Source organism: Elaeis guineensis, chromosome 1 (assembly GCF_000442705.2).
Source record: "Elaeis guineensis isolate ETL-2024a chromosome 1, EG11, whole genome shotgun sequence".
Taxonomy (NCBI): domain Eukaryota; kingdom Viridiplantae; phylum Streptophyta; class Magnoliopsida; order Arecales; family Arecaceae; genus Elaeis; species Elaeis guineensis.
The window spans coordinates 175,107,796-175,121,715 of record NC_025993.2 but is presented as its reverse complement, the minus strand read 5'-3'; the positions used below and the strand labels follow the sequence as shown (position 1 = coordinate 175,121,715).

General features: G+C 35.8%; 1 protein-coding gene across 16 annotated transcripts in view; it reads left to right on the top strand.

Moving 5' to 3' along the window:
- The window catches only part of LOC105039705 (uncharacterized), a 31,988-nt gene that overhangs the window by 13,373 nt on the left and 4,695 nt on the right, over positions 1 to 13,920 (top strand). For 5 of the 16 annotated variants that reach the window (XM_073249330.1, XM_073249326.1, XM_073249322.1 and 2 more), the window contains exons 5-7: positions 877 to 989; positions 3,557 to 3,654; positions 3,836 to 3,912. In XM_073249330.1, the coding sequence (XP_073105431.1) occupies positions 877 to 989; positions 3,557 to 3,654; positions 3,836 to 3,912 (288 nt within the window). Of the gene's footprint in view, positions 1 to 876; positions 990 to 2,009; positions 2,110 to 3,556; positions 3,655 to 3,835; positions 4,167 to 4,331; positions 4,433 to 4,511; positions 4,861 to 4,942; positions 5,118 to 13,920 lie in introns of those variants that run through there. The other 11 variants (XR_012137161.1, XR_012137155.1, XR_012137158.1 and 8 more) reach the window with 11 other exon arrangements.

The window sequence follows — 13,920 nt, the reverse complement described above, 5'->3', positions numbered from 1 at the left end:
AAAAAGGATGGATTCTTAAGCTTGTGGGTTAATGGGGGCAAATGGATTTCCTTGGCCATTCCAATTGAGTGAAAGGGGGGCAAAATATGGAAATTCACAATTTAAGATGTGCAGTTTTTTTGGTGTTGGAGTTTTTTGAGGTTTAAATATGAAATAAAAGACCCCAGGTTTTATCGGAATCTGAGATTTAAATCATGAAACTTAATAATTAACTGGAAGCATAAACTTCGTTGAAGTGTTACTTAATGTATTCCAGAGGGGAAAAAAAGGAAAAGAGAAACATTCTTGTTAAATAAATGAGTGCCTGCTTGGCTTAAAAGCTTTTATGATCCATTTTTTCTTCACCAGTTTGGAATGGATTATGCTTTTTTTGCTTTATAAATCTTGTTTCTAATAAAAGATGCTTTGCACCATCATAAGTCATAACTGCTATTCATAAAATAAATCACTCCAGCATGACTGGAATCAAATTTTTGAAGTCCAAGCCACAGGGATTCTTTTGTCAAAGAAATGAATAAAGGTGGGTATCACCAATCATTTCAAAGAATGATCCAAGAATTATCCAGGTCAAGCACTTGGCAGGCTATCGTGCAGTTTGTCAGGCCGATGAGGATTTTGTAAGAATAAAAGGCTAGGGCAAATGTTGTATCGACAAGATAGTGGGATCTACGACCTGCTGGTCAGGGTTAAATCTGGATGCATCATAAAATACAGAACCACAGGCTTTAGCAATTATAGATTCTGATTCTATCTTAAACCAGTTGTGACAAGATCATTTATTCATTTGGTTGTTTTACTCTGCTGTTTTAATGGGAGATTCAGGTTTTCCCTCTGAATAATTGACGTAACCCTGAATTTGTCAATTTCCACATATAGTTTCCAACAGAAACATGGATCAAAATGGAAAGAACTGGCAGAACAACTTGGCAAACACAGGGTCCATGTAAAAGATGCTTGGCGAAGGATAAAACCGCCAAATCTAAGAAAAGGTACTTAATTGTTTGATTGAGTTTGTTGACCTTTCAAGATTTTTTGTGCTGAGATACTGACCATGGATGTTTTTTTTTTCCTTGTGTTTGTCTCGATATAGTGGCTGGCTTTTCTAATGAAGTACAAGTCATTTAATAGTTTGTAATGAGAGCCAATTTAGAATCTTACACGTGTAGATTCCAGTTTTACATTTCCTTAATTTGTTTTTACTGCTTATGATATCTCAGTTGGCCAGCATGTAAATTTTATTGTACACATACATAAATGCGAAGATAGATAATATGGGTGCACATATTTTTTGTTATGTAGATTTGAGAATAATTGATTTGGCTAAATTACCTGAAGCATTTTTGAAATATTTTAAGTAAGCGTGATTTTCTTCTTAGAGATAAATGAAATGCTCTATATCAAACCATGCTTTCTTCCTTCTTGCATGGACTATTTCCTACTTTCCGGGAATTTTGTTGGATTTTTTCTTGGTTACGTTGTTTAAAGTAAACAACATGATCAATAAGGTAAATTTTTTTAATGCCAATTGGCCACCTAGTCATTTTGGTGGTCCCTTTAAAAATGTTAGTTACCTCAGTCTGGAACTCAGTGCCAAGTCATTGAGGGTTGATGTCATATAAATTATGTCCATACCATAGTTTGTACTATAAAGCCTGGCCATGCAGCTAGGTGAGACTTGCTGGTTATGGTTAAGAGGCCTATGGTTGCTTAAATAGGAAATGTTCAAATAAGTAGACAAATTACTTTGGCTGTGGTTGTGAAATCGCACAAGTGACCCCAAGTCCTGAAGCAATGGACCCAGCGAATTGTCCAAGCAGATGCCTGGCTTTTTCAATAAACTAGTATATTAACATGACTCAAGGCATGCACAACAAACATCTTGTATGAGCACTCAACCACAAATAAATACACCTTCAAGATCTATTATAATTTGTTAAATATATTACCAATGCCATAAATAAATCATGATACAAGTACTGATGTGTATCTTTGTTACCATCTTACTGTAGCTGAAATTGCAGATTGTTGGCCTTACGTGATTGTCTATCTTGCACAAGACTGAACCTCCTATTAATGGTTTTGAATGACATGCTTTTTTGGTTCACTTGTGTAATTTTTTTGACTCAAGTCATTTGTATTCTTTTTCAATGAAGTCTGAGTTTTCTTTGGATTTAAACATATGTTTTTCACCTAATTAGCACCCATGTGCAATTTACACGCGTGCACGCACCAAGAAAGAAAATTTGGGAGATACTGGACATACAGACATATATGATTCCATGTGTACACATAGACACATGCATTTATGTAAGTTTGTGCATATACATGTGTATGTAAATACATACTACATGCATATATATGTATACAACATCTACATATGTACATGTGTATATATCAAGACAGTTATATTTAGATTGCTACAATATAACTATATTCTGCATACATGGACATATATACATATGTATATGTAGTCTGTTGTATTTCTATATTCATTGTCTAATGCAGATACGTGCTCACAGATAGATACAACATATATACTAAAAATACATGAGTAATGAGTTGGATGCCGTGTTTCTTATTTTGTCAGTGGAGTTAACAACCTTGATGGCCGTTAATGTGCAAAAAATCCAATGATAAGTCTCAATTTGATGGTGCGGAGTCCCACCATCCCAAGTGTAAGGATGGGGCACTGATCAAAGTGACAAGATGAGACAAGATGGGTGGGCACCTGGACAGGATGGAATTTTCCACCATCTCGATTGTCAGAACACGGCACATCCCATCCCATCCCATAGAAAAACTGGAATGGCCCGTGGTATTTGAATCATTGATCAAACTTCAAAGCCTGTGAGATGATATGTTTTAGAGTGATAAAGCAACAAACATGAGGCAACCTAGAAGCTAAAGTAAGATGCATGTCCTTGGCTAAAAAGTTAATTTTGTAAGCAGGGATTTTATGAGAAATTGAAAGTCTAACTACACACACATACTGACATAAAATAAGCATATGGTACTTTATATTACATATCATATTTCTATGTATACAATAATATATGGTGGTCAAGGCGAGGGTTTCCCAAGTATTTTGAGGCCCATTCAACATCCAACTGCCTTGGCGATTGATCATAATAACAATGTTTGAACCATGAATAGCAAGCCTTAAGAGCAATAATTCCTACTACGTAATGAGATGTGTGTCTCTCCTGGTGATGACTCTAGCCATTTTTTGGTGACTGGACGTACATTTAAATTTTCAATATAAGCATCAAGTTCTTTAAGTTTTTCAAGCTTGAAGTTCTTGAATGCAAAGCTGGTTAAGGTTAGACCATTTAGATGATATATGGGTCAAGTCTAATGAATATTTACTATTGGTTACACTGATACAATTAAGGAAAAACAGAACATAGTAGCATGTGTGGTTCTTTTTTTTGTGCATAGACTATTGGGTCAGCTTTATGTGATACTTAAGTTGTTTGTGTAGGAGCATTTTTTGTACTCAAGGTTTTTAGTTTTGTAACTAAGATTCACTTTTTTCTTTTTTTGGATTATGTCACAGGTTTTTGGTCTCAGGATGAGTATCAGACTTTATTTAATTTAGTGAATGTGGATTTGCGGATGAAAGCCTTTCAAGAAAAAAAATCTAAGCATGGCATGGTTAGTATTTTCTTTTCCATGCCATGTGTTGTTCCTCTTCCCAACACCGCTTCTCCCCTACTGTACCATGCAATGTTTTTCCCTTTATCTACTTATGCTCTTCTGATATCACTGATCTTCGTTTCTTGATACTGTCCCAAGTATATTTTTGTTCTTGAATGATGTATCTCTTGTGTGGCAGCTGAGGGACAATATTTCTTGGGAAGCAATCAGCGAAAAGTTGGCTACTCGAAGCACTCCAAATATCTGTGTTAAATGGTAAGTACGTTATTGAGTTATTCAACTTGATATAGGTGATTTAACTCATTCTACATTAATGGTCAACTTGATGTTGTATATGTTGTGTCTGTGTAAACTAGATTCAGTTCGTACTCAATAACAAATTTGCTAGCATAAACAATTTCTCATTGTCTATCCTATATAGTTCTATACTTGTCTAGGAGATCAGTTTTGATGGATTGTTGGTTAAGGATGAATCTTCAAGGTTTTTGCATGTACTAACATGCATGAAATGTATTCAACATACATATAAACACTTGAAAATCTTTTATTGTATCCACCAGTGTAGAATTGTTAGGCTATTCATATAAACCCTTATGTCAATTCTGCTATATAAGTCTAATATACTTAGAAGTTAAGACAAAAGGGGTAAATGACGTATTTACCCTTCTGGTCAGATTTAGCTAAGGGTGTATCGGGTGTTCCCCCCTTCTATGTACCTTCTGTAAGCATGTTCTTCCCCTTTTAATGCCTACTTCCAGAATCTTCTCATTTTCTATTCCTTTGAAGTACAATATGATCATATAAAGTATTGCCTTTTGGTTGATAGCCATTTGATAAATATAATTATTGCATAGTCCCTTCTGGCAGACCTTTCTCAAATCTAGAGGTGAATTTGCAGCAATACAGTCACCCAGGTACTTACAAGGGTCAATTTGCAAACAGTGATTTTTGAGGGATCTTTTTGTAAATGATAGTTTTCACTGATCTATGTCAGAAATTTCTAAATCTTTGGCAATATAGTCTGGAATTTATGGTCTACCAAAGTGAGGACAATAAACATATCAAGGACATTATGTAAAATAAGAAACAAGATATTTGGAAAGTACAGTGTAAAGTAAGCTAGAAACCTTGAAGTGGTATGTTGAAAGTTTGGCACAGCATCTCCCGCAAGAAGAAAAAGCCAGAAAGGGTGAGGGGCAAAAGGTGCATCTATCACCTAACTTCCTTTCAGCCAACATTAAAATTATTGCAAATGCTGATTTTAGAAAATCATTTTTTTTTTCAGAAACTTTTCAGATTCCTACAGTGAAGCCCTCAAGGTGTACAATCAATTTTCGTTGATGGTCTCGCCTGAACTTTATTACACATGTATAATGGTAATCAATGAATCTGTTTCCTTGAGATTGTTAGACATCCAGTGAAAGGTCTACATGAACAGCCAATTTAATGCCACTTCATCATCTTGTCCATATTCTTACATCTATATTATCATTAACACTTTCGCTGGAGCATATGCCTCTTTCTATATGCAAAGTGGCCAAATGTGGGACTCCATACATTTCAGAAAGCAATTTCTCCATAAACTGCTTTATGGGCTTGAGTGGTTAATTATTCCTGAAACCATAATATTATCATAACTTACAAGCCCTATCTCAACTATATATATTGTGGGGCATTATTTTGGATAGATAGTGCTGTTATAGCTTAAGCAGTAATTATTTTGTTGAATTTTTGCCTATTTTTGAGCTTGTGAAGTCTTGTTTTTGAGTGGAGTTGAAGCTAAAATCTTATATAGATACATAATATATAAGAAATTATTGAAGTCATTAATAAAGTCTAAATGTCTTATATTTTGGTTTCCCTTTCAATCCAAATTCTGCATATTCCTCATTCATTTATTTTCTTTTTCTTTGAAGTTCATTTTAAGTAATACTGAAAAACCTTTTTTGGATATAGTAGTAGTACTAGTTGGGGGGGGCAATCGGGTCGGGTTGGATATAAATGAGTCGGGTTGGATGCGGGTTGGGCCAAAAAAATTCAAATCTGTACCCGACCTGTTTATTAAACAAGTCAGGTTTTCAAATCCGAACCTGTCCTATTTAATAAATAGGTTATCCGATCTGACCTGTGTAACTTATTTATTAAACGGATAAATGGGTTATTTAATCAAATCCGATCCAGTTGAAAAAAAAATGAAAGAAAAGCAGAGATAAATTACCAGAGGGGGGAGGACTTCATTGGGTGGGACTTCACCGACGATCTTTGCGGTTTTTTAGGGGCCTTCTGCTCTAATGACCCTGTCATCGGTGCCCTAGCCCTCGACGACCACCACACCAAGTCCCCCGACCTATCCGGTTGCCTCGACCTTACTCTTGGCCGCCTCACCGCCCCTCATCGAGCTCCCCCTCATCCTTGGCTGCATCATTGACTCCATCAGGGACTCCCTCTCCCTTTGCTCTGTCCTTCGCTTCGTTGTCTTCAGCAAGAGCTTCCTTTCCGGCAGCTCGACCCCATCTTCGACTGGATCTCGAGCCCTCTTCGTCCCAGTGCTGCCGCCATCCCTCTAGTGCCTCTCAAAATCCTAACCAAAAAAGGTTGTACATAAGGAGAAAGACCGAACAAGCGAGCATGCCAGAGAGAGAAAGATAGGGGGTACAATGGATTATATATAGAGGGAGGGGGAGGTCAGAGTCAGTTGGCAAGGAACCTCAAACCACCGCACTGATCTGAAACAAAGGACCCAAGCGAGAGTCGAGAGCCTCCAGATGGAGCAAAGAGGAGAAGCGCACAACACCCAAAACCCTTCGTTTTTTCTCTCTCTCTTCTCTTCTGGATTTGGGAGTTATCCATTCAAAAATCAAATCAAAGAGTCACGGCCCACAGATGGTAGATGGGTAGATGGGGGTCGTTAGGGGACCACATGGGTCAGTGGGCGATGTGATGTGCATTGGAATAGGGGTGGGTTGAAGTGTTTGAATTTTTGATTTTTAAATGGGTAGAGACCGTGAGCAAATTTTTATCTTTTTGGTTTAAATTATAAAAAATTAAATGGGTATTTAATTCAATCCAACCCATATGATAAACGGATTAAATAGGTTAAATAGGGTAAAAGATTAGAAATTGAATCTGGCTCATTTAACAAATAAGTTAAATGGATCGACTCATTTACGACCTAAACCCGTTTAGTCCAAAACCAAACCTGCTTAAGACAGGTCGAATGTGGGTCGGATCACATTTTGCCAGCTTTTAGTGGAAGTTCCTACAAGTCTACCTAGGAGGAGTCCTTTTATAACTTGTACTCCTAGAGCTGTGCAGAACGTTTGACTTGTAATGTTCTTTTTTCTTCGGGCTTAAAAAAATTTGAAGGGGTACTCCCATGTCATGATATTTTCTTTTATATTATACAATAAAGAAAGGATTTTATCTCTTCTTCACTGCATGGCTCGCTGACTTCCTGAGCCTGGGCGCAACCTAGGCAGCTTTGATTTTCTGATGTCAACCTCCTCTATCGTATAGTCTCTTTGCATGTTTCTGTTTTAGTGTCTTAAGTTAAAAAACAAAATTTCACACTTTCTTCATGGTCTAACCTCCTTGTTTTCCAAAGCTGCCTTCACAATTTGTCAGTAATCCCATAATTTAACTTTATATTCCATTAGGCTTCCCTCTTGTTTTGCTTGTCTCAATCTTTGATTTCCTGTTCCATAACTCCAACATGTCCAATTGAACTGTATTTTCCCTTAGTTTTTTCTCTTGTTTTGCTTCTTTCAATCCTTGTGTCCCTATCCCACACTCAGCCTATTTTTTTAACCAAAAAAAAAAAAAATCTCATAATCTAACTTTATTTTCCATTAGCTTTTTCTCTCATTTTGTTATTGTCAATCCGTTGTTTCCTATTCCATAGCTCCCAGCACATCCAACATAAAATCCCACAGCAAATCCATGATACCATTTTACTTAATCCAAGTTGATCTTGAAGAGTAAGAACTAAACACCATAACCATGAGAACAGGTTCAAGGTTAGGGACCATCCAATCTGAGTAGTCTCAACAAGAGTAAGAGGTTCATCACCATCTTTGGAATCACTCACAATGTCCTCAAACCTGTACATCCAAATTGAACTGGCCTCGTATTCTACTCGAACTTCTCCATACAGTTTTTAAGCCCATCAACAAGCTGCATTCTTCGCCATAATAGTATTGGACAGGAATATTTATTCTCCTTTGGAAAACATTGAGCCTTTAGGTCTCAGTGGATCAAATTTTATAAGCCATTTTCATTGAATTGTGGGATGTTAAAGTGAGTAAAAAATGACTGACATAGGAAGTCGTGCGTACTAGACACAACTGTCTAACTAGTAAGTATTTTTTTTAAAGTATGGAAATATATTATTGAATGGATTTCAAATGAGGCAGTTGGCCTGAAAATTGCAGAGAAACTGGATGTAAATGTGCATAACTTTTGAGGGAACTAGTGGGTTGATTCTGTCACCACATTGCTTTTGCTTCTTGAAATGGTGAATGGCATCCCATTTTTGGTTAATTTGTTTCTCTTAGTTTCTTCTCTTAATCTGGGAGACAAATTCAGAACAACTAATTCAAGAGGAGGTATTTTTTCGAAAGCATAAAATAATATTCTGCAATGTAGATCATAAGAAGGCCTAGTTGCTTGTTGGTGGTCTGCAGCATAAAATACAAAGAGTATAACTATAATTGCCTTATATGGCTGTTTTGATGGGAATAATGCTTCTCTGTGGATCTTATTTTAGTTGGCATCTCTAATCCAATGATATTTGGTTTGTATATTGATCCATTTTAATCTCTACTTGCTTTCCTCTCCAGTATAATCCACACTATGTATTCATCGAGTTTGATTTGTTAATGTAAAACTTCATGGACATAATGTTGTCTTCTGCTCCATAGAAAAGTACCAAAAATATATGCCTAGTTGTGGATTTAGTAGCAAATCTAATCCTCTAGATAATTAAGAGTTGGATCAAGGAAAGTGAGATTCAATTATGATTTTATGAACTGCAAGAGTTCAAAATACTTTAGCATGGCTAATCAGCTTAGACAAAGGATATTCTCTAGGGGTTCAGGTAAGCATGATCCAAGAATGTTGTCTTATTTTAAGATCCATATTTGATTCATTGTGCATTTCTTTTGAGTCTGTGTATTTGAGTATTTGCACCCTCAAAGGTGGCCCTAACTAAGAATACTTGGCAAATGAGGATTTTATAAAGCTAACATCAGATATTTGGGAAAGGCTGAATGATTATGGTATTCAAGTACATGTAATTTTTATAAAACTTTTTAAACAGGATTGTATGTTTTATGGTTCTTAATTTGAAATTTTGTAGCATAATTTTTAGAATTCATTTTAGAAAGCATATAAAATTATAGGTAAGAAATCATTTTGTTGGTTCTATTTCTTTATTTAATTTGTCAAATATGTATTTCTTGACATTGCAATTTGAAAAGCTAACACTTTTATTGGATCGACAGACATGCATCAGCATATGTATGTCTCTCCCATAAAAATGTTAGTTCTCAAATTGCAATGTTGATACAAAGAAAACATTTTGCTTATTTTCTTCTCAACTTCTGATCTCAACAAGCCAACAACTTGACTTTATCTTGTTCCACCAATAAATTGAATCAACTAAGATTGTACTTGATCCACCATTTAAAATCTTGATACTGATGCCAATATGGTATGGTGCAAACATGGTACGGTAGTTGGTGTCAGCATACCAGCTGGCATATTTTCTTTTTTATACAAATGCTGTTGGGGATGAGGTTAGTTTAGGGTTAGTTTTGATTGGGTGGTTCTAAAATTACATAATTATGGGCATAGATTCAGGTAGTCCCTTATGTGCCCAAAATTAATGCAATGGGAGCATGCTCTAGTAGGCGTATGGACATCCATGCTGCAAGGATGCTACTCTTTATTTTTATTTTTTATTTTTAAGAAATAACTTTTCTTTTATTTTGACTAATTATTTTATGCACAAATTAATATTAACAAGAAGAAATTTGGAAAATAGGTTGGTGTTAAAACTAGAACATATTTGAGAATAAACTGAGCAGAGTATTCTAGCAAGTTTTTTCAATATATGATAATTTCTTAGCCCATGTTACATTGAAATAAAATTAAATAGAGATAGTGTGCACCGTTGACTATCTTGGATTGATGTGTTTCTTTGTTTTAGTTCAACCAAAAAAACTGCTTTGAGTTCGCCGGATGGGAGCAAAATTCCCTCACTCTTGCTTCAACTCTAAATGAAGTGGGTTAAAAAAGTGGAATGGGTGAAATGGGAAGGAAGGAAAGAAAGTTGGAATACCTTTGTTGACTCAATACTTGTAACTGGCTGTCAGTATATCTTGAGTGCCAATTGAATTGAGCAATACCCTTTGGTTCAGCCATGTTTCCTCGAACCGGGCATGCATGGTGTTCCAAGTCCAAGTGCCATTTCTTCATTGGTAAGGGCCAAAATCGATCAATAGTCAAAACCTTGATTTGATCTTACAAGATAATGAAATGTAGGACTCAAGAAATAAAGTTTTAATTAATTCATAAGACCTAATGCTCCGTCACTTTGCCATTAATTTCAATAGAATGCATGGGCATTCTAATATGCATCACTTTATTTTTTAATTAATTTAAGTTGGAATGCTTGGTGAATGAGTCTGCATAAAGCAGGACCTAGTTAGTTTGGAGCAGTGTTTAGAGACCTAGTCAATCTGCTCCTCTCAACCCAATCAACCCATCATCTGCCAGGCTTTATGGGTCCAGTCATTCCAAAGTTTAAGAGACTGAATCCTGCTCAAACCGGTGACTTGAACAGTTAAACTATTGAACCATCTAAGTCACACTACTTAATGACTTGCCGGTCAACTGCTGGAAGAAAGGAAGGGGAAGAGAAGAGTGAAATCTGGTGTTGTTTGTAGAATAAACCTAGATACTTCTCCCTTGATCTCTTTTAGTCACCATCATCATCTTCAATGTTAGGTACCTCGTCCAATGGATGGAAAGAAGGCAGTTGGGGATTTAACGCTAGAGACGACAAAGATGGGTACAATGAGATCTTGCAGGCAGAAGTGAAGGGACAAGGTCCTCGAAGTGAGACCTCAGAGGCAGCAAAGGTGGGTTATGGTTGTGAGCTCAACAGCAAGTGCTAGGGGGTGCTATTTTTTTTCCCAAGGGTGGGGGTGTGGGGAGTGGGGGGTGTAGTCCTCGAGGGTGGCAACAAAAGAAGGGTGGGCATTGGATATCCTTGAAGACAATGGATAAAGGTGGCTAGGATACTGGGTGTCCTTGAAGACAACAGATGAAGGGTGTGGGATATGGGGGTCTTTGATTGCTCAATGGCAATGGTGAGAGAGGGACAACACGTGGATTCGAGATGCGGAGGATAGTGCACACTAGAGATGATAAGGAGGTTATAGGGATGTGAGTCTGACACAGGAGTTTGGGGTACTTATCTTTTTCTAACCCATGGTTGAATTGGGGACCTGTGATTGTGCTCTAGTCCAGTTTGATTTAGTTCAACGGTTCAAGACGTTAGATTGGAGGATGTTTTATGGTTTTGATTATAAATATTATAATATAATATAGGTATAAGATAATAGTTCTTCATATGCAATATGAGATGCCGTTTGAGTTACTTGAGTCAAGTTGAAATTTGATGGGCATTTGAGTGGATTTGATGAGTGAGTTAGAGCCTCATACTGAATCTTTTGTTTCTTGAGTCAAACCATCGTAGCTAGTTCCAAGTTGAATAAAAAGGTGCAAGGTTGACCTCAGGTTGACAATCGATAGTAAAAATATGTCAATAATTATGAAATGGATTCTAATTTGATATGCATGAATGTTAGGATGTCTTCTCTTTTTTGCAATGTGCCACAACCTTAACCGATTGTGGTGAGAAATGGGGAAATTGTTTAAGATCGTTTTCATGAACAACTTGCTATTGTGTGACCTTGAAGGTTGGTTAGGTCCTTGTCCATAAATGGCCCTCTACAACGTGATCTGATTAGAGTGACAAACAAGGTTGGCTAGGTCGTTGCTTATAAGTGTCTTGCTATCATGGTCTCAAATCCCAATGGGTTTTCTCATGAGACACCAAGAGGAGGTACCATCTGGAGTGTCCGGACAAGATTGTCCTATCGTTATCCCAGCATCCTGATCGGCTTATCTTGGGACATCTCCTATCCTAGGCATTGGAATAGGACCAAACAATATGTCCTATTCGACAAGCAAATTGAGATAGCCTTGTCTTACGTGATTTAAAACCTTGCCTGCTACAACGTAACTCGATTGTGGCGAGCAAGAGTTATTTATGATTAGGATTCTAATCATGGTATTTCATACCATTTTGTACTAGTTTGTACTAAAATTACCATACTATACCATTACCAAACCTGTACATGGTACCGGGGGTATATTGAGTGTCGGTATATCGGTATACCAAATCAACCTCTAGGCATACTGATACTTTACTAAGAATGTACTGGTATGGGTTTTGGTACTGAGATGGTGAATTTGATTTTAATATTTAGGATTAGTATTCTAATCATGATAACGTATCTGATGATGCCTAGTACCATACCATATCGTTACCAAAATGGTAATGCAATACTGGGGGCATGCTAAGTTTCGGTATGCCAAACCGGCCCCCAATAGACCAATACTTTTCTAGGATATAATGATGCTTAGGAAAATCAATATTGCTTGCTTATGAGAAAACGAAAAGGTGGTAAATCCAAGGATATCTGGAATGGCTATAAATTATACGTAGGTAAAAGAAATAATAGAAATGGTATAGGAGTAGTAGTGGATAAGGAAATAAAAGATAAAAATGTAGATATAAAATGAATGAGTGATATATTAATAACTATTAAATTAGTTTTGGATGAGAAGATTATGAATGTAGTTAGTATTTATGCACTAATAGTAGGCTTAGAGGAGGATTAAGCAACCATTTTGAGAAGAAATGGATGGATTGATATAAGTTATCCTTGAAAGAGAAAGGGATACTTGTAGGTGGTGAATTACATAGGCATGGGCAAGAACAATATGGGATATAAGAGTACATGGAGGGTTTGGTTTTGGGGATAGAAATTTAATAGGAGATTCAATTTTTGAGTTTTCATTAGCTTATAATCTAGCACTTACAAAAACATTTTAAGAAGAGATGAGTATTCATGGATAGATTGCTTTTTCATCAAGAGAAGAGAAAGATCAATATGTAAGGATTGTAAGGTGATATCAGGAGAGAGCTAACTACAACATATAGGTTATTAGTCTTATATTTATATATTAAATGCAAGTAGAAAAGAAGATATATTAATGATTACCCAAAGATGGTGGAATTTGAAAGGGGAAATGTTGTCTTTTTCGAATAACTTATTAAAGGAGAGAAAATAAATACTTAAGGACTAAACCAAATAAAATGCAGGATCAAATGGTCAATTCTATCAAGGGATAGCTAAAGATGAAAATCAAAAGGGAAGAGATATAAAAATAAAGAAATTTAGTTCCGGAATAATGAAGTACAAGAGGTAAAATTAGAATAAAATGGGCTTGTTTTAAAATAATGATGGCAATAATTTTATAAGATATAGGAGGCGAAAAAGATGCAAAAATGCTAGTAAGGCTAAATATGTAGCATATGATAATTTATATGATAGATTGAGTTCAAAAGAGGGTGAGAATGAAATTTATGGAGCATCTAAAATTAAAGAAAGAGATTTTTTTTTGAAAAATTGTAATTAAGGATTTTACTAAAGAAATGAAGAACCAAAATAGGGTGTCATAATTTTATATGGATAATCCACAAAAGTTAAGTGGAGATCGCTTTGAAAAAATTGCAAAAGGCTAAGGACTTAGAACCAAATGAAATATCCGTTGAGGTTTGAAAAGTTATGGGACATGCTGGGCTAAATTGGCTTACTAATTTAATGAAATCTTAAAAATGAAAAAAAAAAGCTAGATGAGTGGAGAAGTATTGTAGTACCTATCTATAAGGATAAAGGTGATGTACAAAGTTATTCTAATTTTCAGAAAATTAAGTTTATTAGCCACTATATGAAATTCTGGAAAAGAGTAATTGAACAAAGTTTAAGAAAAATAACAACTATTTTAGAAAACTAATTAGGATTTATACATGAATGATCAACAATTGGAGCTATCTTTTTACTTACGCAATTGGTAGAAAATATAGAGAAAAAGGAAAAAGTCTATATATGGTTCTCATTGATTTAG